This window comes from Pseudophryne corroboree, chromosome 3 (genome assembly GCF_028390025.1).
Source record: "Pseudophryne corroboree isolate aPseCor3 chromosome 3, aPseCor3.hap2, whole genome shotgun sequence".
Lineage (NCBI taxonomy): Eukaryota > Metazoa > Chordata > Amphibia > Anura > Myobatrachidae > Pseudophryne > Pseudophryne corroboree.
In genome coordinates this window covers 595,666,841-595,690,873 of record NC_086446.1, presented here as the reverse complement: position 1 = coordinate 595,690,873, position 24,033 = coordinate 595,666,841, and the positions used below count along the sequence as shown (strand labels likewise).

The following is a 24,033-nucleotide window of genomic DNA, read 5'->3' as shown; positions in this document are numbered from 1 at the left end:
GACTGCTAGTGTGATGCTGACTTTACTCCCTTATATGCAGATCCACCTATGGTGTATCACTCCTAGCAGCAGCTTCTCAGAACCGGTGGTAAGTCTTCACCCTCACAGGCTACACATTGATTAGATTCATCAGCAGATGAAAGCCCAATTTATTCTACTTCATCATATGAAAAAGAGGTAGGTCTCAGCTCTGGAATTTAGCTGAGTTAATGAAAGCAATGAAGCCATTCTATCCTTAGAGGATACAGCAGAGCCTGTGTCAAAAACCAAGGCACCTGTGTTTAAACATCCCAAAACCTGAGTTTCCAGGGTCAGATCAGCTGACAGAAATCATGGAAGAGGCTTGGGCTACGCCCGATAAGAAGTTTAGAATTCCTAAGAAATGGAATTCCAATTATCCTCTTCCAGCTGGGGTTTGTTTAAAAAAATTGTGGCTCCTAAAGTAGATGCGAAATAATCTACATTATCTTTGCTTTCAACATCACGGATAGGAGAGTGGATGGGTCCCAGAAAAAAACATTTCTTTTTCTGTCTAGGGCAGTCATAAGACCAAGCCATGGCTTCGGCTTGAATGGCAAAGGCAGTGGTTGCCTGGGCTGATGCATTGGAAGGAGATTTCTCAATAGAGCAAAGATCTCATATAACTCATATAAAGCATTGGATATGGGCAAAATATTTACTCCAGGGCATCAGTCCCAACTATACCTGCTCGTACAGCAGTTTAGCTGGGTACGTGGAAGCTGATTCAGAATCTAGGAAGGTTCTGTAATCATTGTCCTTTTCTGAAAATATTCTTTTTGGTAAGAATTGACAGATATTCTGGAGTCAGAAGCAGATTCCAAGAAGGTCAGGTTCCTTCCACATACAGTTTCAAACCTAAAAGTTCCGTACTTCGGCCCTTTGTGGTATCTAACAAGTCGGGGAAGACTAGGAAAGCATTGGCCTACCAGAAGATCTACATCTACACCACACTGGATGGGCCCAATATCAGCTGATTTTCGGAAACTAATGGGAGACCCAGGCTAGGGGGCCGACTTTTTCAGTTCACACAGATCACGGTATCTCTAGTTTATGCTTTCGCCTTCAAGACAGCCTGTCACCTGTGGGATTAAGACTGAACGCTTCTAAGTCAGAATCCCCCCTAAGCGCGTCAATTGTTGTCGTCATAGTAATCCTGCTCAGTACGAGAGGAACCGCAGGTTCAGACATATGGTGTATGTGCTTGGCTGAGGAGCCAATGGGGCAAGGTTTTACTCTAACCTGGTTTTAATCGGAAGCCAAATGGGTCATTTCGGCCCATGCTCAATCCTAAAATGCTGAACAAATACATTTGGAACCTCGGTTGTACGTGGAATCATTACGTTCCTTATGTGTGGCATGGAGCCAGGGGTTTTATGGTATCCCTGGATATACAGGATGTTTACCTACATGTTCCTATACCACTGTCCATCAGTGTTATCCAAGGTTTGCTATCCTATAAACAGCATTTTCAGTTCTAGCCCTTACCCTTTGGGTTAGCCACAGTCCCCAGAGTATTTACCAAATATATGGGGGTAATAACAACTTATCACCGCCAGTAGGGGTTAAGGATTTTCCTATACCTAGACACAGTCACAGAGACTGCTCTTTTGTCATCTGTGTCACAACTGAGGGCCTGAGCTGACGGAAGGCAGCCTCAGTTGTAGGGGCAGAGATGTACCGGAACCTGGGAGGTTGTATCAGACCCCTGGACATGTAAGTAACATGAAGAGAAACCGCCCGAAGGCGTGACCACGACAACTTGAGTAAAAGTCAATGATATTTATTTATGACAAACTCCATGCATCACAGTAGCAGTAAAAAGTAACATAAAAATCAGCAGAGAAATAATAATACAGTTCCTGGGTACTACAGGGTGGCAGGGGCCACAGAGCTCTGGTGGTATGAGACAGTTCTTATTATCTGCAAGTTGGAAAGTCCTTACCAGGCTCAACTGTAGCAATGAGGAAAGCCCAGGGTCGTACCAGCTGGTGTTCCAGGGAAAGCTGGACTGCTGTAGATAAAATGCTGCTGTGGGTACTGGTTAGAACCAGACAGGTGTTGGCACGGAGTGGATACTGGCTGGAACCAGTTAAATAATAAATAAAGCTTGAGAGCGATGCAATGTAGATGAAATGTAGAATTTGAGAGCGGAGAAATAATAATACCGGTGGAGAGTGGTAAACTGCAGAAAGGACACCGGCCCTTTAAGAGAAGCTGTACACTGCTGGAAGCTGAGCTGGAAGCAGGTGATGTTGTAGCTGGAAACAGGTGAGTCCAGTATGGATCGGAGAGTCAGGCTACACCGCAGATGGAATGCTGGTGCGGGTCTCTATAGCAGAAGTCTGGAGACAGGAGCTGGAACCTGGAAGACATTCACAGAAGAGAGACAAACTGGAACTAGGTTTGACAACCAAAGCACTGATGCCTTCCTTGCTCAGGTACAACCTATTTATACCTGCAGCAAGGAAGGCATTGGCTAGGCAATTATGCAAATTAATAATACTGACAACGGATTGGTAGGAAAGATCAGCTGACAGAATCCAAGATGGCTGCGCCCATGCAGACACTTGGAGGGAAGTTTGGATTGTAATCCATGTGGTCTGGAAAACAGTAATGGCGGCGCCGGCCACCGGAGACAGGAGACGCCAGGCTGACAGATGCACATCCGACCACGCGGACACTGCGGAGGCCGCGGCTGACGTAATCGCCACTCTGAATGCAGAAGCTCAGGGACGGCGGCGGAGGCCGCGGGAGACGCCATGCCAGATGTATAAGGCGTTACTGTGACTGCGTCCAGAGAGACAGGAGAGGATTCGGGAATGTGCACATCAGGATAACAGATGGGATCCGGTCCTGGAGCGCTGAGCCAGCCTTAGGAGGCATCTGATAGGTAAGAAATGGCGTCCAGATACCCGGATCGTGACAGCACCCCCCCCTTTAGGAGTGGCCCCAGGACACTTCTTTGGCTTTTGAGGAAACTTGGAATGGAATCTCCGGACCAAGGCAGGAGCATGGACATCAGAAGCATTGGTCCATGAACGTTCCTCAGGGCCATAACACTTCCAGTCAATAAGATACTGAAGTTGACCGTAACGGTGACGTGAGTCCAGGATCTTGGCTACTTCATACTCAACGCCTCGTTGAGTTTGGACTTTCGGAGTTGGAGGAAGTGAGGAATGAAACCGATTCAAGATTAGCGGTTTCAACAGGGAAACATGGAATGTCCTGGGTATTTTTAAGAAGGGAGGCAACTGGAGTCTGTAAGCAACAGGATTGATGACTTGATCAATTTTAAAAGGACCGATGAAGCGAGGTGCAAACTTCATACTGGGAACTCTCAACCTCAAATTCTTCGTGGATAACCATACCCGATCACCCACCTTGAGAGCAGGAACTGCTCGACGCTTCTTATCCGCAAACTTCTTGTACCTGAACGATGCCTTGAGCAGAGCTGATCGTACGCTCTTCCAGATATTGGCAAACTGATGCAAGGTGATATCCACTGCGGGAACAGAAGTTGATGGAAGCGGTTGGAACTCAGGGACTTTAGGGTGGAATCCAAAGTTGGTGAAGAATGGTGTTGAAGAAGATGAAGAATGATACTGGTTGTTATGACAGAACTCGGCCCAGGGAAGTAATTGAACCCAGTCATCTTGAGAGGAGGACACATAGATGCGGAGGAAGGACTCCAAGTCCTGATTCACCCTCTCAGTCTGACCATTGGTCTGAGGATGGTAAGCCGTGGAAAACTTTAGCTTGACTTGGAGGACTTGACATAAACTTCGCCAGAATTTGGCTGTGAATTGAACTCCTCGATCTGAGATAATTTCTTCTGGAAGACCGTGGAGTCGGAAGATCTCTTGTATGAATACTTGAGCCAACTTGGAAGCTGACGGAAGACAGGTGAGAGGAATGAAGTGTGCCATCTTGGTGAACCGGTCAACTACCACCCAGATGGTATTGAACTTGTTGCACATGGGCAAATCTGTAATAAAATCCATCGACAAATGGGTCCATGGTCGACGGGGAACAGATAGTGGAACCAGTTGCCCCGCAGGCGACTGGCGGGATACTTTATGTTGAGCACACTTTGGGCAAGATGCAATAAACTCCAAAACGTCCTTTTTCAGAGTTGGCCACCAATAGGACCTAGAGATAAACTCCAGGGTTTTTTGGATACCTGTATGTCCGGCAAAGCGGGAAGCATGGGCCCAATGTATGAGCTTCTTCCTTAGTGTCGGCTTCACAAAACTTTTCCCTGATGGGGGCGTAGAGTCCATCCCTACCGTGGAGAATGCCAACGGATTTATAATAGGATGCTTGTCTGAAGACTCTGACTCATTTTCTTGCTCCCATGAGCGGGAAAGGGCATCGGCCTTGCGATTCTGAGAGCCCGGACAGAACTGGAGTTTAAAGTCGAACCTGGAAAAGAAAAGTGCCCATCTGGCCTGACGAGGATTGAGACATTGTGCGCCTTTCAGATATAGAAGGTTCTTGTGGTCTGTAAGGATGGTGATTGAATGAGAAGCTCCCTCCAACAGATATCTCCACTCCTCTAGAGCGAGCTTGATGGCTAGCAACTCCTGGTCGCCAATGGCATAGTTGCGTTCCGCTGGGGAGAACTTCCGTGAGAAGAAACTGCAAGGATGTAAATGGCCATCTTTAGCCCTCTGAGATAACACCGCTCCTACTCCAACGGAGGAGGCATCCACCTCTAAGATGAAAGGAGAGTCGATGTCAGGCTGTTTCAGGACAGGCGCAGAGATGAACCTCTGTTTTAAAAGATGAAAAGCTTGCATGGCTTCTTCAGACCACTTGGACGGGTTAGCACCCTTCTTGGTGAAAGCAGTAATAGGCGCCACAATGGTGGAAAAGTCTCGTATAAACTTTCGGTAATAATTGGCGAACCCTAAGAACCTCTGGACCCCTTTGAGGGTTAAGGGTACCGGCCAATTCTGGATTGCTTGTAGTTTCTCAGGATCCATCTCTAGTCCGGAACCGGACACAATGTACCCTAGAAACGGAATGGACTTGACTTCAAAGACGCATTTCTCTAATTTGCAATAGAGATGATTGACACGGATCCGGATGAGATTGTATGCACCTCTCAAGTCCAGCTTTGTAAAGATGGTAGCTCCGCTAACTCTGTCAAAGAGCTCAGTAATCAGGGGTAAAGGATAGCGGTTCTTGATGGTAATGTCGTTCAAACCTCTGTAGTCGATGCACGGCCGCAGACCACCATCTTTCTTTTTTTACAAAAAAGAAGCCTGCGCCGGCTGGAGAAGAAGAAGGTCGAATGAACCCCTTTGCTAGGTTCTCTTTAATGTATTCCTCCATAGAATGCGTCTCGGGCAGAGACAACGGATAAGTTCGGCCTCGAGGTGGAACCTTCCCTGGAACGAGATCAATCGGGCAGTCCCATTCTCTATGAGGAGGAAGGATATCAGCAGAAGCCTTACTGAACACATCCGTGAAATCTTGATATGGAGGAGGTGGAACATCAGACGACCTGGGGGAGGAAGAACAGACAGGCAACACTTTAAACAAACATGTCTCAGCACAGGAGGGACCCCATGCCAGGATTTGCGTAGTCGTCCAATCAATTGTAGGATTGTGAAGACGGAGCCATGGAAGGCCCAGGACCACAGGATGTGTGGCTCTTGGAATCACTAAAAGTGAAATAAGTTCGGAATGAAGAACTCCCACTCTCAGACGAACTGGTAGAGTCCTTAGAGCAATAACTGTATCAAAAATTTTACTGCCATCCACGGCAGTTAAGGAAAAGGAGGAAGGAAGTCTCTCGGTGGGTAGGGACCACCGTTTAACATAGGCTTCGGTAATAAAGTTCCCAGCTGCTCCGGAATCAAGGAGGGCAATGACGTTCTGATAACGTTGAGCAACTTGAAGCGAGACTGGGAGATTACAATCTTGAGGGGATGGAGAGGAGATCATTACTCCTAGCCGGCCCTCTCCTTGGCGAGCTAGGGTCTGGAGTCCCGGATGTTTGGGACAAGCATTAATGGTGTGAGACGGAGCTGCACAATAAAGACAGAGAGACTCGGAGAGACGTCTTCGGCGCTCAGCAGGAGTTAAACGGGAACGGCCAATTTGCATGGGCTCATCTGTAGTTGGTGACAGTTGGCGAGGAGGAGGAGCAGAAGATTTTGGAGCAGATGATCTTCCACGCTCAGTTGCTCTCTCTCTGAAACGTAAGTCAACTTTTGTACAAAGTGAGATTAGCTCATCTAACTTGGAGGGTAAGTCTCTGGTAGCTAACTCGTCTTTAATACACTCAGATAAACCATGCCAGAATGCAGCATACAGGGCCTCGTCGTTCCATGCCAGTTCGGATGCCAGGATCTGGAACTGTATAAGATATTGTCCTACAGTATGTGATCCCTGGCGTAAACGGAGAATCTCAGACGAAGCTGAAGTTACCCGGCCTGGCTCGTCGAAGATGCGCCTGAATGTTGACACGAATGCAGTGTAAGAAGATAGCAGGGTGTCGGACCTCTCCCATAACGGTGATGCCCAGTCAAGGGCTGAGCCACTGAGAAGAGAGATGATGTAGGCAATTTTTGTACGGTCACTGGGAAAATTGCCAGGTTGTAGCTCAAACTGAATCTCACACTGGTTGAGAAATCCCCTGCAGAATCTTGGAGATCCGTCAAATTTTGCTGGCGTTGGAAGATGAAGACGTGGAGCAGAAACGGGTAAGGTGGGTGGGGTTATAGTTGGAGTCACTGTGGTTGACGCCCCAGATGCGCCTGATCCACGGAGAGTTGTCTGAATCCCATCCAGCCGAGTAGAGAGATCCTGGAGACAGCGGATGATGTGGCCCTGTGCAGCCTCCTGATGTTCAAGTCGGGCTGCCAGTTCTTGCATCGGCCTGGCCGCTTGATCCTGGTCTCCGGCTGGATTCATTTGGTCAGTGCTTACTGTCACAACTGAGGGCCTGAGCTGACGGAAGGCAGCTTCAGTTGTAGGGGCAGAGATGTACCGGAACCTGGGAGGTTGTATCAGACCCCTGGACATGTAAGTAACATGAAGAGAAACCGCCCGAAGGCGTGACCACGACAACTTGAGTAAAAGTCAATGATATTTATTTATGACAAACTCCATGCATCACAGTAGCAGTAAAAAGTAACATAAAAATCAGCAGAGAAATAATAATACAGTTCCTGGGTACTACAGGGTGGCAGGGGCCACAGAGCTCTGGTGGTATGAGACAGTTCTTATTATCTGCAAGTTGGAAAGTCCTTACCAGGCTCAACTGTAGCAATGAGGAAAGCCCAGGGTCGTACCAGCTGGTGTTCCAGGGAAAGCTGGACTGCTGTAGATAAAATGCTGCTGTGGGTACTGGTTAGAACCAGACAGGTGTTGGCACGGAGTGGATACTGGCTGGAACCAGTTAAATAATAAATAAAGCTTGAGAGCGATGCAATGTAGATGAAATGTAGAATTTGAGAGCGGAGAAATAATAATACCGGTGGAGAGTGGTAAACTGCAGAAAGGACACCGGCCCTTTAAGAGAAGCTGTACACTGCTGGAAGCTGAGCTGGAAGCAGGTGATGTTGTAGCTGGAAACAGGTGAGTCCAGTATGGATCGGAGAGTCAGGCTACACCGCAGATGGAATGCTGGTGCGGGTCTCTATAGCAGAAGTCTGGAGACAGGAGCTGGAACCTGGAAGACATTCACAGAAGAGAGACAAACTGGAACTAGGTTTGACAACCAAAGCACTGATGCCTTCCTTGCTCAGGTACAACCTATTTATACCTGCAGCAAGGAAGGCATTGGCTAGGCAATTATGCAAATTAATAATACTGACAACGGATTGGTAGGAAAGATCAGCTGACAGAATCCAAGATGGCTGCGCCCATGCAGACACTTGGAGGGAAGTTTGGATTGTAATCCATGTGGTCTGGAAAACAGTAATGGCGGCGCCGGCCACCGGAGACAGGAGACGCCAGGCTGACAGATGCACATCCGACCACGCGGACACTGCGGAGGCCGCGGCTGACGTAATCGCCACTCTGAATGCAGAAGCTCAGGGACGGCGGCGGAGGCCGCGGGAGACGCCATGCCAGATGTATAAGGCGTTACTGTGACTGCGTCCAGAGAGACAGGAGAGGATTCGGGAATGTGCACATCAGGATAACAGATGGGATCCGGTCCTGGAGCGCTGAGCCAGCCTTAGGAGGCATCTGATAGGTAAGAAATGGCGTCCAGATACCCGGATCGTGACAGCACCCCCCCCTTTAGGAGTGGCCCCAGGACACTTCTTTGGCTTTTGAGGAAACTTGGAATGGAATCTCCGGACCAAGGCAGGAGCATGGACATCAGAAGCATTGGTCCATGAACGTTCCTCAGGGCCATAACACTTCCAGTCAATAAGATACTGAAGTTGACCGTAACGGTGACGTGAGTCCAGGATCTTGGCTACTTCATACTCAACGCCTCGTTGAGTTTGGACTTTCGGAGTTGGAGGAAGTGAGGAATGAAACCGATTCAAGATTAGCGGTTTCAACAGGGAAACATGGAATGTCCTGGGTATTTTTAAGAAGGGAGGCAACTGGAGTCTGTAAGCAACAGGATTGATGACTTGATCAATTTTAAAAGGACCGATGAAGCGAGGTGCAAACTTCATACTGGGAACTCTCAACCTCAAATTCTTCGTGGATAACCATACCCGATCACCCACCTTGAGAGCAGGAACTGCTCGACGCTTCTTATCCGCAAACTTCTTGTACCTGAACGATGCCTTGAGCAGAGCTGATCGTACGCTCTTCCAGATATTGGCAAACTGATGCAAGGTGATATCCACTGCGGGAACAGAAGTTGATGGAAGCGGTTGGAACTCAGGGACTTTAGGGTGGAATCCAAAGTTGGTGAAGAATGGTGTTGAAGAAGATGAAGAATGATACTGGTTGTTATGACAGAACTCGGCCCAGGGAAGTAATTGAACCCAGTCATCTTGAGAGGAGGACACATAGATGCGGAGGAAGGACTCCAAGTCCTGATTCACCCTCTCAGTCTGACCATTGGTCTGAGGATGGTAAGCCGTGGAAAACTTTAGCTTGACTTGGAGGACTTGACATAAACTTCGCCAGAATTTGGCTGTGAATTGAACTCCTCGATCTGAGATAATTTCTTCTGGAAGACCGTGGAGTCGGAAGATCTCTTGTATGAATACTTGAGCCAACTTGGAAGCTGACGGAAGACAGGTGAGAGGAATGAAGTGTGCCATCTTGGTGAACCGGTCAACTACCACCCAGATGGTATTGAACTTGTTGCACATGGGCAAATCTGTAATAAAATCCATCGACAAATGGGTCCATGGTCGACGGGGAACAGATAGTGGAACCAGTTGCCCCGCAGGCGACTGGCGGGATACTTTATGTTGAGCACACTTTGGGCAAGATGCAATAAACTCCAAAACGTCCTTTTTCAGAGTTGGCCACCAATAGGACCTAGAGATAAACTCCAGGGTTTTTTGGATACCTGTATGTCCGGCAAAGCGGGAAGCATGGGCCCAATGTATGAGCTTCTTCCTTAGTGTCGGCTTCACAAAACTTTTCCCTGATGGGGGCGTAGAGTCCATCCCTACCGTGGAGAATGCCAACGGATTTATAATAGGATGCTTGTCTGAAGACTCTGACTCATTTTCTTGCTCCCATGAGCGGGAAAGGGCATCGGCCTTGCGATTCTGAGAGCCCGGACAGAACTGGAGTTTAAAGTCGAACCTGGAAAAGAAAAGTGCCCATCTGGCCTGACGAGGATTGAGACATTGTGCGCCTTTCAGATATAGAAGGTTCTTGTGGTCTGTAAGGATGGTGATTGAATGAGAAGCTCCCTCCAACAGATATCTCCACTCCTCTAGAGCGAGCTTGATGGCTAGCAACTCCTGGTCGCCAATGGCATAGTTGCGTTCCGCTGGGGAGAACTTCCGTGAGAAGAAACTGCAAGGATGTAAATGGCCATCTTTAGCCCTCTGAGATAACACCGCTCCTACTCCAACGGAGGAGGCATCCACCTCTAAGATGAAAGGAGAGTCGATGTCAGGCTGTTTCAGGACAGGCGCAGAGATGAACCTCTGTTTTAAAAGATGAAAAGCTTGCATGGCTTCTTCAGACCACTTGGACGGGTTAGCACCCTTCTTGGTGAAAGCAGTAATAGGCGCCACAATGGTGGAAAAGTCTCGTATAAACTTTCGGTAATAATTGGCGAACCCTAAGAACCTCTGGACCCCTTTGAGGGTTAAGGGTACCGGCCAATTCTGGATTGCTTGTAGTTTCTCAGGATCCATCTCTAGTCCGGAACCGGACACAATGTACCCTAGAAACGGAATGGACTTGACTTCAAAGACGCATTTCTCTAATTTGCAATAGAGATGATTGACACGGATCCGGATGAGATTGTATGCACCTCTCAAGTCCAGCTTTGTAAAGATGGTAGCTCCGCTAACTCTGTCAAAGAGCTCAGTAATCAGGGGTAAAGGATAGCGGTTCTTGATGGTAATGTCGTTCAAACCTCTGTAGTCGATGCACGGCCGCAGACCACCATCTTTCTTTTTTTACAAAAAAGAAGCCTGCGCCGGCTGGAGAAGAAGAAGGTCGAATGAACCCCTTTGCTAGGTTCTCTTTAATGTATTCCTCCATAGAATGCGTCTCGGGCAGAGACAACGGATAAGTTCGGCCTCGAGGTGGAACCTTCCCTGGAACGAGATCAATCGGGCAGTCCCATTCTCTATGAGGAGGAAGGATATCAGCAGAAGCCTTACTGAACACATCCGTGAAATCTTGATATGGAGGAGGTGGAACATCAGACGACCTGGGGGAGGAAGAACAGACAGGCAACACTTTAAACAAACATGTCTCAGCACAGGAGGGACCCCATGCCAGGATTTGCGTAGTCGTCCAATCAATTGTAGGATTGTGAAGACGGAGCCATGGAAGGCCCAGGACCACAGGATGTGTGGCTCTTGGAATCACTAAAAGTGAAATAAGTTCGGAATGAAGAACTCCCACTCTCAGACGAACTGGTAGAGTCCTTAGAGCAATAACTGTATCAAAAATTTTACTGCCATCCACGGCAGTTAAGGAAAAGGAGGAAGGAAGTCTCTCGGTGGGTAGGGACCACCGTTTAACATAGGCTTCGGTAATAAAGTTCCCAGCTGCTCCGGAATCAAGGAGGGCAATGACGTTCTGATAACGTTGAGCAACTTGAAGCGAGACTGGGAGATTACAATCTTGAGGGGATGGAGAGGAGATCATTACTCCTAGCCGGCCCTCTCCTTGGCGAGCTAGGGTCTGGAGTCCCGGATGTTTGGGACAAGCATTAATGGTGTGAGACGGAGCTGCACAATAAAGACAGAGAGACTCGGAGAGACGTCTTCGGCGCTCAGCAGGAGTTAAACGGGAACGGCCAATTTGCATGGGCTCATCTGTAGTTGGTGACAGTTGGCGAGGAGGAGGAGCAGAAGATTTTGGAGCAGATGATCTTCCACGCTCAGTTGCTCTCTCTCTGAAACGTAAGTCAACTTTTGTACAAAGTGAGATTAGCTCATCTAACTTGGAGGGTAAGTCTCTGGTAGCTAACTCGTCTTTAATACACTCAGATAAACCATGCCAGAATGCAGCATACAGGGCCTCGTCGTTCCATGCCAGTTCGGATGCCAGGATCTGGAACTGTATAAGATATTGTCCTACAGTATGTGATCCCTGGCGTAAACGGAGAATCTCAGACGAAGCTGAAGTTACCCGGCCTGGCTCGTCGAAGATGCGCCTGAATGTTGACACGAATGCAGTGTAAGAAGATAGCAGGGTGTCGGACCTCTCCCATAACGGTGATGCCCAGTCAAGGGCTGAGCCACTGAGAAGAGAGATGATGTAGGCAATTTTTGTACGGTCACTGGGAAAATTGCCAGGTTGTAGCTCAAACTGAATCTCACACTGGTTGAGAAATCCCCTGCAGAATCTTGGAGATCCGTCAAATTTTGCTGGCGTTGGAAGATGAAGACGTGGAGCAGAAACGGGTAAGGTGGGTGGGGTTATAGTTGGAGTCACTGTGGTTGACGCCCCAGATGCGCCTGATCCACGGAGAGTTGTCTGAATCCCATCCAGCCGAGTAGAGAGATCCTGGAGACAGCGGATGATGTGGCCCTGTGCAGCCTCCTGATGTTCAAGTCGGGCTGCCAGTTCTTGCATCGGCCTGGCCGCTTGATCCTGGTCTCCGGCTGGATTCATTTGGTCAGTGCTTACTGTCACAACTGAGGGCCTGAGCTGACGGAAGGCAGCTTCAGTTGTAGGGGCAGAGATGTACCGGAACCTGGGAGGTTGTATCAGACCCCTGGACATGTAAGTAACATGAAGAGAAACCGCCCGAAGGCGTGACCACGACAACTTGAGTAAAAGTCAATGATATTTATTTATGACAAACTCCATGCATCACAGTAGCAGTAAAAAGTAACATAAAAATCAGCAGAGAAATAATAATACAGTTCCTGGGTACTACAGGGTGGCAGGGGCCACAGAGCTCTGGTGGTATGAGACAGTTCTTATTATCTGCAAGTTGGAAAGTCCTTACCAGGCTCAACTGTAGCAATGAGGAAAGCCCAGGGTCGTACCAGCTGGTGTTCCAGGGAAAGCTGGACTGCTGTAGATAAAATGCTGCTGTGGGTACTGGTTAGAACCAGACAGGTGTTGGCACGGAGTGGATACTGGCTGGAACCAGTTAAATAATAAATAAAGCTTGAGAGCGATGCAATGTAGATGAAATGTAGAATTTGAGAGCGGAGAAATAATAATACCGGTGGAGAGTGGTAAACTGCAGAAAGGACACCGGCCCTTTAAGAGAAGCTGTACACTGCTGGAAGCTGAGCTGGAAGCAGGTGATGTTGTAGCTGGAAACAGGTGAGTCCAGTATGGATCGGAGAGTCAGGCTACACCGCAGATGGAATGCTGGTGCGGGTCTCTATAGCAGAAGTCTGGAGACAGGAGCTGGAACCTGGAAGACATTCACAGAAGAGAGACAAACTGGAACTAGGTTTGACAACCAAAGCACTGACGCCTTCCTTGCTCAGGTACAACCTATTTATACCTGCAGCAAGGAAGGCATTGGCTAGGCAATTATGCAAATTAATAATACTGACAACGGATTGGTAGGAAAGATCAGCTGACAGAATCCAAGATGGCTGCGCCCATGCAGACACTTGGAGGGAAGTTTGGATTGTAATCCATGTGGTCTGGAAAACAGTAATGGCGGCGCCGGCCACCGGAGACAGGAGACGCCAGGCTGACAGATGCACATCCGACCACGCGGACACAGCGGAGGCCGCGGCTGACGTAATCGCCACTCTGAATGCAGAAGCTCAGGGACGGCGGCGGAGGCCGCGGGAGACGCCATGCCAGATGTATAAGGCGTTACTGTGACTGCGTCCAGAGAGACAGGAGAGGATTCGGGAATGTGCACATCAGGATAACAGATGGGATCCGGTCCTGGAGCGCTGAGCCAGCCTTAGGAGGCATCTGATAGGTAAGAAATGGCGTCCAGATACCCGGATCGTGACAATCTGCAATAGACAATAACGTGTTTGCAGAGGCAAGTGACTCATAACTTGGAAAAATCGTCTCCAGTTCCGTCACACCGGATGACTCACTTGGGGGCTGTACTGGATCAGGTCTACAGAGAGTAATTTTTACCTCGCAACAAGATATCCAGGGTTCAGTATAGGATTCAGGACTTGCCACACAGTCAAACGGTATCCATTCACGCAGCAATGCGGGTGATGGGTTTGATGGTATCTGCATCGACAGGAGGGAGTATGCACAATTCCACTGTAGGTCTCTGCAGCGTCTGGTTCTTACCAATTAGAATCTACAGTCACACCACACTGGATGTGCCCGGATCTCATCGGATCGGGGAAGATCAGCAGTGTTGGCCTGGTTGGTACCTGGAGGGACCAGCTGGGAATACAAGGTGTTGTAGGTATTAATGGATGGCATCAGATAATAAAGATGGACTATGGTACTTACGATAATAGTAAGAAGGTCGTTAGCCTGGTGGCTACAGACATCCCAGCTGGACAAAGGGAAATCCTTTTGATATCAGATTGGGAAGATTCTGACACTGGGGATCAGTGTTAGGAAGATTGTGTTCCCAAAGAAAAAAGGTGTCTACCAATAAAGGTTGGAACCTCGGGCCATATACAGGGCACCGGTGTAGGCACGGGACAGTCTTCAGGGAGGACCAGTCCAGTTCCGCTCGGACAATGCGATGGCAGTAGTGTACCTCAACATCATGGAGGAACTCTCAGCCGAAGAGTGATGAAGAAGGTAACTCACATACCTAAGTGGACAGAACTTCATCATCCAACCTTGTCCGCCGTTCTCATTCCGGGAATCCTAAACGGGGATGCAGACTTCTCAAGTCGACACACCATTCAGGGAAGTGAATGGGCTCTACACCCAGAGATCTTCCGGACTCTAGTATACAAGAGGTGCTTACCAGAGATATATCTCATAGCGTCTTGGTTGAACAACATAAATGCTCACATACAGATCAAGAACAAAAGACCCCAGGGCGATCTTTGTGGATGCCTAATCGGTGAGATGGGACCTTCGTCTGACGGATGAGTTTTCCTCTAATTACCCTATAACCCAGGTTGGTGAGAAAGTTAAAACAGGAAGACCAGCAGAGAATGGCAATGGATGCTCTACTTCTGCTCCCTCAACGTCCAGACCTACTAACGCAGGGTCCTGGTTATCACAGACATCTGGATCAACTGTTTTTGACACCGTGGCCTTTGAAGCCTCTATCCTGAAGTCAAGAGGATATTTTCAACAGGTGATTCAAACAGTGTTCAGAGCAAGGAAACCTTCCTTAGCTCGCCTTTATCATCAAATATGGCAAGCCTATATTCATGGGTGCAGTGAAAGACGGTTGGACCCTAAATCTTTCAGAGTTCCGGGGGCTTAACATTCTTTCAAGCACGAATGGATAAGGGTTGGAAGGTGGCTTCCTTGAAAGAGCAAGGGTCGGCATTGACTGTAGGGTTCCAGAAGTAAATGACCAACTTACAGGATTTGCATATTTTTGTTACCAGGGTATGCTGCACATTCAGCTTCTGGTTGTTCCTCCTATAGTGCCGTGGGACTTGTGTTAGTCCTCAAAGCCCTTCAAGTTGCTCATTTTGAACCACTTATTTAAATGGATCATAAATGATTTTCTACTGACTATGGAGTCAGCTAGAGGAATATCAGACTTAGGGGTCATTGTTATATTGTTCCCCATTTCTGAGGTTTTTATCCAGATAAACCAGTTCTCAGAGCTAGATCTGGGTATCTTCCCAAGGTGATGACTAAGTTCCACCTTAACGAATAAAGGGTTGTCCCGGCCTTTCAGGTTCCGGACCCTTCTGCGGGAGATGCATCGCTGAACGTGATCTGTGCAATAGGAATCTACGTGGATTGTACCAGTGCCATCAGAAAAGCAGATTCTTTTTTCCTGTATGGATTTCACAAGAGAGGATGGCCTGCTGGTAAACAGATGCTGGCAAAGATAGCTTCAGATGACGATTTCAGAAGCAGATTCTCTAAGCTGATCTCCCTATTCTGGCTAATGTCTCTGTTCATTCTACTTGTATGGTAGGTCCTTTTGGGCAGCACAATGTGGTGCTTAAACAGAACGGGTATGTAAGGCAGTCATGTGGTCTTCCGTATACACATTCCTTAGACATTATGCCTTGAATACCTTAGCCTCTCACAATGCTGAATTCGGGGCGAAGGATTCTCCTGTACATCAAGAGCGTCCCCACCTCTAAACTACTTTGGGAAATCCCATTGTTATCCTGTGGATAACCTGTGGACCCTGGCGGAGAAATATGCGTTATGGTAAGAACTTATCATTGATAACGGTATTTCTCCTAAGTCCACAGGTTCCACAGGGATCCCACCCTGATGCACCTGATTTGAAGATCCTTTTACTCACTAACCTCTTCATTCTTGTTCGGAAGGGTGTGCATGTGTGTTCTTCGCACCTGATTAGGGCTCTGCATGATGCTCCTGCCTTCTGCTTTGGAATACAACTGATTTGCCTGAGCCAGTGGGTGAGGATATATGGACGGGCCCGTTGCATCCTGGGAGGCCAGAAAGCTTTGATCGATTGGTGCCAATCCGCTGACGCTCCATCATATCCCATTGTTATCCTGTGGAACCTGTGGACTTAGGAGAAATACCGTTATCAACAGTAAGTTCTTACCATAACGTATATTTCAACACTCCTGCCACCAACTGAGAGAGAATGCGAGGCCACTGAAAATGTTCCCATGCACTACACATGCTGCCAATTCACATTGTATGCCACATTGTGCATGCCCCACTTAATTTTATATGGCACACTCTGTATTCCCCCAATTCACATTGTGACACACTGTCTTCTTTTTTTTTGTAAATATGTTTTTATTAAACATGTTACAAGTGTACAGAGTACAGTAGGCAATAAGGAACGGTATGTCCACACAAAGACTTGCTGTGTCTTCTATGTATATGCCACACTACCCCCCCTTCCCCCTTCCCCAGCCCCTTAGTTATTTTTTACTGACTTGCTGCTCTCAGCCAGCCATGAATGCTGCAGCGGCTCAAGTCCTGATTCCTGTTCTGTCACCTTTTTCTGAGCGATGTCTTGTTATCCAGGCCGGAGAAGAAGGAAGGAGAGGTGGGCCAGCAGATGGGAGCACTACTGTATCATTTGCAATGCTGGGATGGGTATGGCTGGCCTGGAATTATGAGTCTGTGAGTAATCCCATTGATTGTCAGACCACAAGGACTGCTGTGCTCTGATTACAATAGGGTGTGAATATATGCGCCAATCTCATAACTCCCAACCCCTCTATAGAGGACTAGGTTAGGTACTTCCCATAGCAACCAAACAGATTCTAGCTATATTTTTGTGGTCACGCAGCATGGCTGCAGGAAGCGAGATGCCAGGTCATTGCAGCCGCATACAGGCTCGCAGTCGCAGGCTGAGACCCCCTCCCCCCCCCCCCGAAAATGGTTGAGAGATCACGCATTTCAGTTACTGCACCCCATTTCCCATCCGCAAATGCTCCCTGCATGTCAGTTTGTGAATCTGCAATTGCTGTCGGTAGACCATCATGGCACAGGGCCAGATGCATCATTGCTTGGAAAGTGATAAAATGGAGAGTGAATATGTGCCAGCCAATCAGCTCCTAACTGCCATATTTCAAGCACAGCCTGTGACATGGTAGTTAGGACATGATTGGCTGGTACTTTTTCACTCTCCATTTTATCACTGTCCAAGCGATGATGCATCTAGCCCATAGTATGATTTAGAGGCATGTGCAGACTGACAATTATCTGAAAGGAGGAGCTTTAAAAGGTGGTAAAAAAGCAATAACACGTAGACTAAAGAGGTGGATTTCCCACGAGGCAGTACAACATACACGCCAACATTTTAGATCCTTAGATCCTCCCTCCGGGAGGGAGCAGCCAGGTTGGCTCACCAGGAGGCGGGGTTGTCCAATGGGGGCGGGCATGGGTGTGGAGTCGAGATCGCATCATGGCGGCCCCAGCCCTGGCTATACATTGCTTACATTATCGGCATTGAAAAGCGGCGGGGAGGGGGGGCTACGATGACGCAATTTACCTGTCTGTGCAGAAAAGTGCAGGCAACTGCGGAGGTGAGCTTTTTTTTTGTAGCAAACTGAACTCCCTAGCCCAGTGGCATAACGAAGGTGGGGCAGCCAGGGCATGTTTTTTGGGCGCCGACACGGGAGGAGTGGGGGGGGGGGGGGTGCTGGTGAGAGGACACGGCATGTTGTTCTGCTCCTCCTGATGACTGCAGGAAAGTCTGTTCCTCCAGCTCCTCACACATTTAACCTTTCTTGCAACTCTCCAGCAAGACAGGATTTCACCCCCCAATAAATGACACAGATGAATGAAGAGGAATGCTTCCACTGCTGTGAGATGCCTGTGATATGGCTCGCAGGGCAATCAGCGAGGTACTGTAAGAAGCAGCTTTTGTTGGAAGGGTGGAGGGTGCAATTTGGGAGTGACAAAACCCATTTAAAAAACTTTCACAATTTATTAGTTGAAATACTAAAAAAGCAGTTACTGTGAGCCAGGGAGCATGTGATCCAGAATGTCTAGTAGGACTTGAGTGACAATGTTCTACTTCTGCGTGGCTTATTTCATTAACATGTTTGGATCATATATATGTTTGGATGCACTCGCAATCATTAGGAGGCAGAGCCCGTATTAGAATTTTTTTTAAGGTATACTCCGTTCTGACAGACACTGGGGGACCTGTACATCATAGAAACATAGAATTTGACGGCAGATAGGAACCACTTGGCCCATCTAGTCTGCCCCTTTTTTATCCTTTAGGTAATCTCAGCCCTTTTTGAACCTTAATTCTTTGTAAGGATATTCATATGCCTATCCCAAGCATGTTTAAATTGCTCTACAGTCTTAGCCTCTACCACCTCTGATGGGAGGCTATTCCACTTGTCCACTACCCTTTCTGCATGTCCACCAAATTGCTAAAAATAATTGAAAAATAAATTGATGTACTGTAAATCGGGCATGGAAAACAATCTGTGCTACAGTATTTATTTTGGTTAGATGTTTTCTATATCTTATGCTTAAGTTCAATTTTTTATAGTCTGCATATGTCCTCCCCAGTATGTCCATGTCCTCCCCAGTCAGCACTGTGTTTGTCTCCATGCCCCCCCTAGTCAGCAGTATGTATCTCCACACGTCGTCCCCTCAGTCAGCAGTATGTATCTCCTCATGCCCCCCCCCCATTCAGCAGTATGTATCTCCACACGTCCCCCCTAGTCAGCAGTATGTATATCCCCACATGTCCCCCCCTCAGTCAGCAGTATGTATCTCCACACGTCCACCCCCCCCCCAGTCAGCAGTATGTATCTCCACACATCCCCCACGGTCAGCAGTATGTATCTCAACATGTCCCCCCAGTCAGCAGTATGTATCTTCTCCACACATCCCCCCCTAGTCAGCGGTATGTATCTCCACACGTCCCCCCCCCCCAGTCAGCAGTATGTATCTCCACACGTCCCCCCCAGTCAGCAGTATGTATCTCCACACGTCCCCCCTAGTCAGCAGTATGTATCTCCACACGTCCGTACCCCCTCTCAGTCAGCAGTATGTATCTCCTCATGTCCCCCCCCAGTCAGCAGTATGTATCTCCACACGTCCGTACCCCCTCTCAGTCAGCAGTATGTATCTCCTCATGTCCCCCCCCAGTCAGCAGTATGTATCTCCACACGTCCCCCACAGTCAGCAGTATGTATCTCCACACGTCCCTCCCCATGCAGCAGTATGTATCTCCACACATCCCCCCCAGTCAGCAGTATGTATCTCCACACATCCCCCCCAGTCAGCAGTATGTATCTCCACACGTCCCTCCCCAGTCAGCAGTATGTATCTCCACACGTCGACCCCCAGTTGGCAGTATGTATGTTTCCATGTTCCCCTCCCCCACCAGCAGTGTGTATGTCTCCTTGTCCCCCTCCACACACCAACAGTGAGTGTCAACTTGTCCCCATCCCCAACCAGCTGTGTGTATGTCTGCATGTCCCGCCCCACCAACAGTGGGTATGTCTCCATGTTCCCCTCCCCCCACCAGCTGTATATATGTCTCTATGTCCCCCTCCCCACACCAGCAGTGTGTAAGTCTCCATGTGCCCCTCCCCCCTCCAACAGTGTATATGTCTCCATGTTCCCATCCCCCACCAGTGTGTATGTCTCCATATCCCCCTCCCCCATCAGCAGTGTGTATGTCTCCGTGTCCCCCTCCACACACCAGCAGTGTGTGTCTCCTTGTCTCCCTCCCCAAACAAGGGGTTTATTTACTAAGATTCGTGTTTCAGGCGATTTGGTGGGTGTTTAATCTGTCAGACGTATTTTACGGCAACTTTTTGAAATCATGTACGCAAATTTACTAAGCTGCCGAGTTTTCTATTTTCGTATTTTCCGATGTCGATGTGATTCATATTGTCGGGCAGTGTTTTACGGGAGTAATTAGTAAAACACTGCCGGACATAACACAATGAAGCCCGGCCGGATCAGTGAGATCCCTGCAGGGCTTCATTGTGTACATGATGAGATGTTAAGAGTTAAAAATCAAAGAAAAATATTGCGTGGGGTCCCCCCTCCTAAGCATAACCAGCCTCGGGCTCTTTGAGCCGGCCCTGGTTGTAAAAATACAGGGGGGGAAATGACTGGGGTCCCCCGATATTTACACAACCAGCACCGGGCTCTGTGTCCGGTCCTGGTTCAAAAAATACGGGGAACAAAAGATGTAGTGGTCCCCCGTATTTTTTAAACCAGCACCGGGCTCCACTAGCCAAAGAGATAATGCCACAGCCGCGGTCACTTTTATATAGGTCCCTGCGACCGTGGCATTACCACCCCAACTAGTCACCCCTGGCCGGGGTTTTCTGGAGGAGTGGGGACCCCTTAAATCAAGGGGTCCCCCCCTCCAGCCACCCAAGGGCCAGGGGTGAAGCCCGAGGCTGTGTCCCCCCCCCATCCGTGGGCGGTGGATGAGAGGCTGATAGCCTTTGTTTAAAAAAAAGAATATTGTTTTTTGTGGTAGAACTACACGTCCCAGCAAGCCTCCCCCGCTAGGTGGTACTTGGAGAACCAGAAGTACCTGCATGCGGGGAAATAACGGGCCCGCTAGTACCTGTAGTTATACTACAAAAAAATACCCCCAAAAAAACACAACACACACACCGTGAAAGTAAAGCTTTATTTTACATACATGCACACTTACACACTCACATACGTACCTATTGTCCCACGTAGCCCCTCGGTCCCCTTGTCCAGTAGAATCCACGGTGGACCTGTTAAAAAATGCCCAAAATACTCACCTATTATCCGGTGAAGTTCAGTCCTCTTCAGTCCATGTAGCTTCCAGGGGGTTAATAAACAAATAAACCGACAAAACCCGAACCCTCGCACTAAAGGGGTTCCATGTTTACACATGAAACCCCTTTTTCTGAATGCCGGGACCCCCGTGACTACTGTCACTGGATATCCCGCCAGCCAATCAGGAAGCGCCACGTCATGGCGCTCTCCTGATTGGCTGTGTGCTCCTTGCCTGTCAATCAGGCGGAACACAGCGGCTAGGATGGAGGAGAGCGCTCCATAAATGCATGTAGTGTAATGTTTTGGGGGGGGGGGGGGTAGACCTTCTTTATTGTTTATTGTGCGAAAGGAGTATTTCAGCCAGCAGGTGCTGCAGGCAAACACAAGTGTGTTAATGGGAGCTTGGACTGAGGTAATGATGTGCATCAAACCGTTTGTTTCTCCGGCAGGGTCCACAAGTTATTCACAGGATAACAATGGGATATGATGAAGCGACAGCAGATTTGCACCAATCAGTCAAAGCTTTTCCGGCCTCCCAGCATGCAACGGGCCCGTCCATATATCGCCGCCTCCTTGCTCAGGCAAATCAGTTATTTGTTTGGTGTGACTGGAGCTTTCTTATGTCTTATTTTATTTTTATAGTTTTACTATTTATTTTTTTGATCTTTCTAAACAGGGTCTTATACGTACCTTTGAAAGAGTCGCTTCAACAACTCTCCGCCGGGTCACGACAACGCTTACCCACGAGTACAGTGCTGTTTCGGCGGGCGTCTGTGTCTGATATACAAGCAGGTCCAGCAAACGTTACCAGGCTGTGGCCTGAGCACGGGGAGAAGGTAAAGCATCGTTTCCGCTTAGAAGGAGAATACGGACACAGCCGCACTGTTTTAGAAGGAGACCACCAAACAGTCGCTGACGCGGCTGCCACCTTGGGTGCACCAGCACTAGGCCTCAGGGATCAGAGGCACCAGGAATAGTATGAGGCCGCGATCCCTAGGGTTGATGTCAACAGTGGGGCGTCAGACGCTCTCTTGGTCGCCCCTTCCCCGGTTCATGACCAGTTTCCTCCGAGTCTCCCACCATGAACTGTTTCCCGCTTCCGTCTCAGACGCTGTACACGTAGGTTACCCAGTCGCAGCATAGGTGGCTCTGTGACTGGTGCGTCCGTGTTCACTGAGCGTCCGTGTACACTATAGGTTCATGGAGCGGCAGTGTACACTAGTAGCGTCTGGATCCACTCAGCGTTCGCTAACGTATTGATCGGTCCTTGAAGCAAGGTGAGTCTCCCTGTATCACACTCTACTGAGTACGGGTTATACAGCACTAAAGTCTCTATCTACCTTTTGAGTACGAATAGTTAGATAAGTGCCTATTGCATATGAGTCTGTATACTTTTACTGTTTCTTTCGCAATTGTGTCTGAATACGTTAGATCTGTTTAAACATTCTGCAGTAATATGTTCCCCTACATACTTAAAATGTAGTTGTAGTTGCTGATGTACTCATATTGCTTAATATACTAATGTATAACATGTGACTGACTACTAGTGTGATTGCTAACTTTACTATATTTTTGTCATTTCTTTTATTCCGATCCTCAATGCTGGTGCATGGGTAGGGTCGGATTGTATGTCACTTTAAGAAGTGATTACAGTCACAAATTGTGTAGTACACTGTGGAAGTGATGATTATTTATCATGTCTAAGAACGGCAAAGGTGAGGAAGGTACACTCACAGCAACACCAACATTCATATCATGTTTGTCTTGCAAAACTGTATAATCCTCTCAGGATCTGGTTCAGGATGGTTTGTGTGCAAATTGTTTTAGCTTTCATCAGGGGTTAATGAAAATACAAGGCAGATTCAGCTGCAGATGGATCCACCTTGGGCTATGTTTGCACAGACTTTATCCAGTATAGCTGAACGGATAATTCCTCAAACTCCTGTACCAGGAATAGTTTACACTATTAACACTTACATGCAACTCCCCACCTATGGTGTATCACTTCCAGCAGCAGCTACTCAAAAGACAAACAAGCTGATAAACCAGTGGTAAGTCTTCACCCTCACAGGCTACACATGATTCAGATGAGGATTCATCGGAAGATGAAAGCTCAATTAACTCTACTTCGGCATACGAAGAGGAGGAAAAAGGTCTCAGCTCAGTATAGCTGAGTTAATTAAAGCAATGAAAGCCATTCTATCCTTAGAGGATTCAGCAGAGCCTGTGTTAAAAACCAAGGCACCTGTGTTTAAATGTCCCAAAACAGTTAAGACTGAGTTTCCAGGGTCAGATCAGCTGACGGAAATTATGGAAGAGGCTTGGGCTACGCCCAATAAGAAGTTTAGAATTCCTAAGAAATGGAATTCCAATTATCCTCTTCCAGCTGGGGATTGTTTAAAAAGGGAGGTGGCTCCTAAAGTAGATACGCATGTAATTCGATTAGTGCGAAAATCTATTATTCAGACTCCAAGAAGGTCAAGTTTCCTTCCACATACAATTTCTCATACGTCCTAGAGGATGCTGGGGACTCCAAAAGGACCATGGGGTATAGACGGATCCGCAGGAGCTTGGGCACACTATAAAGACTTAAACTGGGTGTGAACTGGCTCCTCCCTCTATGCCCCTCCTCCAGACCTCAGTTAGACTTTGTGCCCAGGAGTGATGGCTCACACACTAGGGGAGCTCTACTGAGTTTCTCTGAAAGACTTTGTTAGGTTTGTTATTTTCAGGCAGACCTGCTGGCTACAGGCTCCCTGCAGCGTGGGAGTGAGGGGAGAGAAGCAGGACCTACTTCTTAGTTTAAAGGCTCTGCTTCTCGGCTACTGGACACCATTAGCTCCAGAGGGTTTGATCACTTGGTGCGCCTAGCTGCTTGTTCCCGGAGCGGCGCCGTCAATCCCCTCACAGAAGCCTGAAGAAAGAAGCCGGTGAGTATTGGAAGAAAAGAAGACTTCAGTGACGACTTCAGTAAGGTAACGGCAGCGGTAGCGCTGCGCTCCATGCTCCCACACACCAACGTCTCTGGCAGGGTGCAGGGCGCTGGGGGGGAGCGCCCTGGGGGCATGTTTCTGAGGGTCTAAAATGCTGGCGGGG

At 48.3% G+C, this 24,033-nt stretch overlaps 1 protein-coding gene across 2 annotated transcripts in view; it reads left to right on the top strand.

Annotated features, from left to right (window-relative positions):
- Positions 1 to 24,033, top strand: part of NUDT13 (nudix hydrolase 13) — a 249,504-nt gene that overhangs the window by 130,671 nt on the left and 94,800 nt on the right. The window contains exon 1 of one of the 2 annotated variants that reach the window (XM_063961478.1): positions 17,872 to 18,041. The exons of the other annotated variant lie outside the window; for it this stretch is intronic. Within the exon in view, the coding sequence (XP_063817548.1) occupies positions 17,965 to 18,041 (77 nt within the window). The 5' untranslated portion in view covers positions 17,872 to 17,964. Of the gene's footprint in view, positions 1 to 17,871; positions 18,042 to 24,033 lie in introns of those variants that run through there. 2 annotated transcript variants of the gene reach the window in all.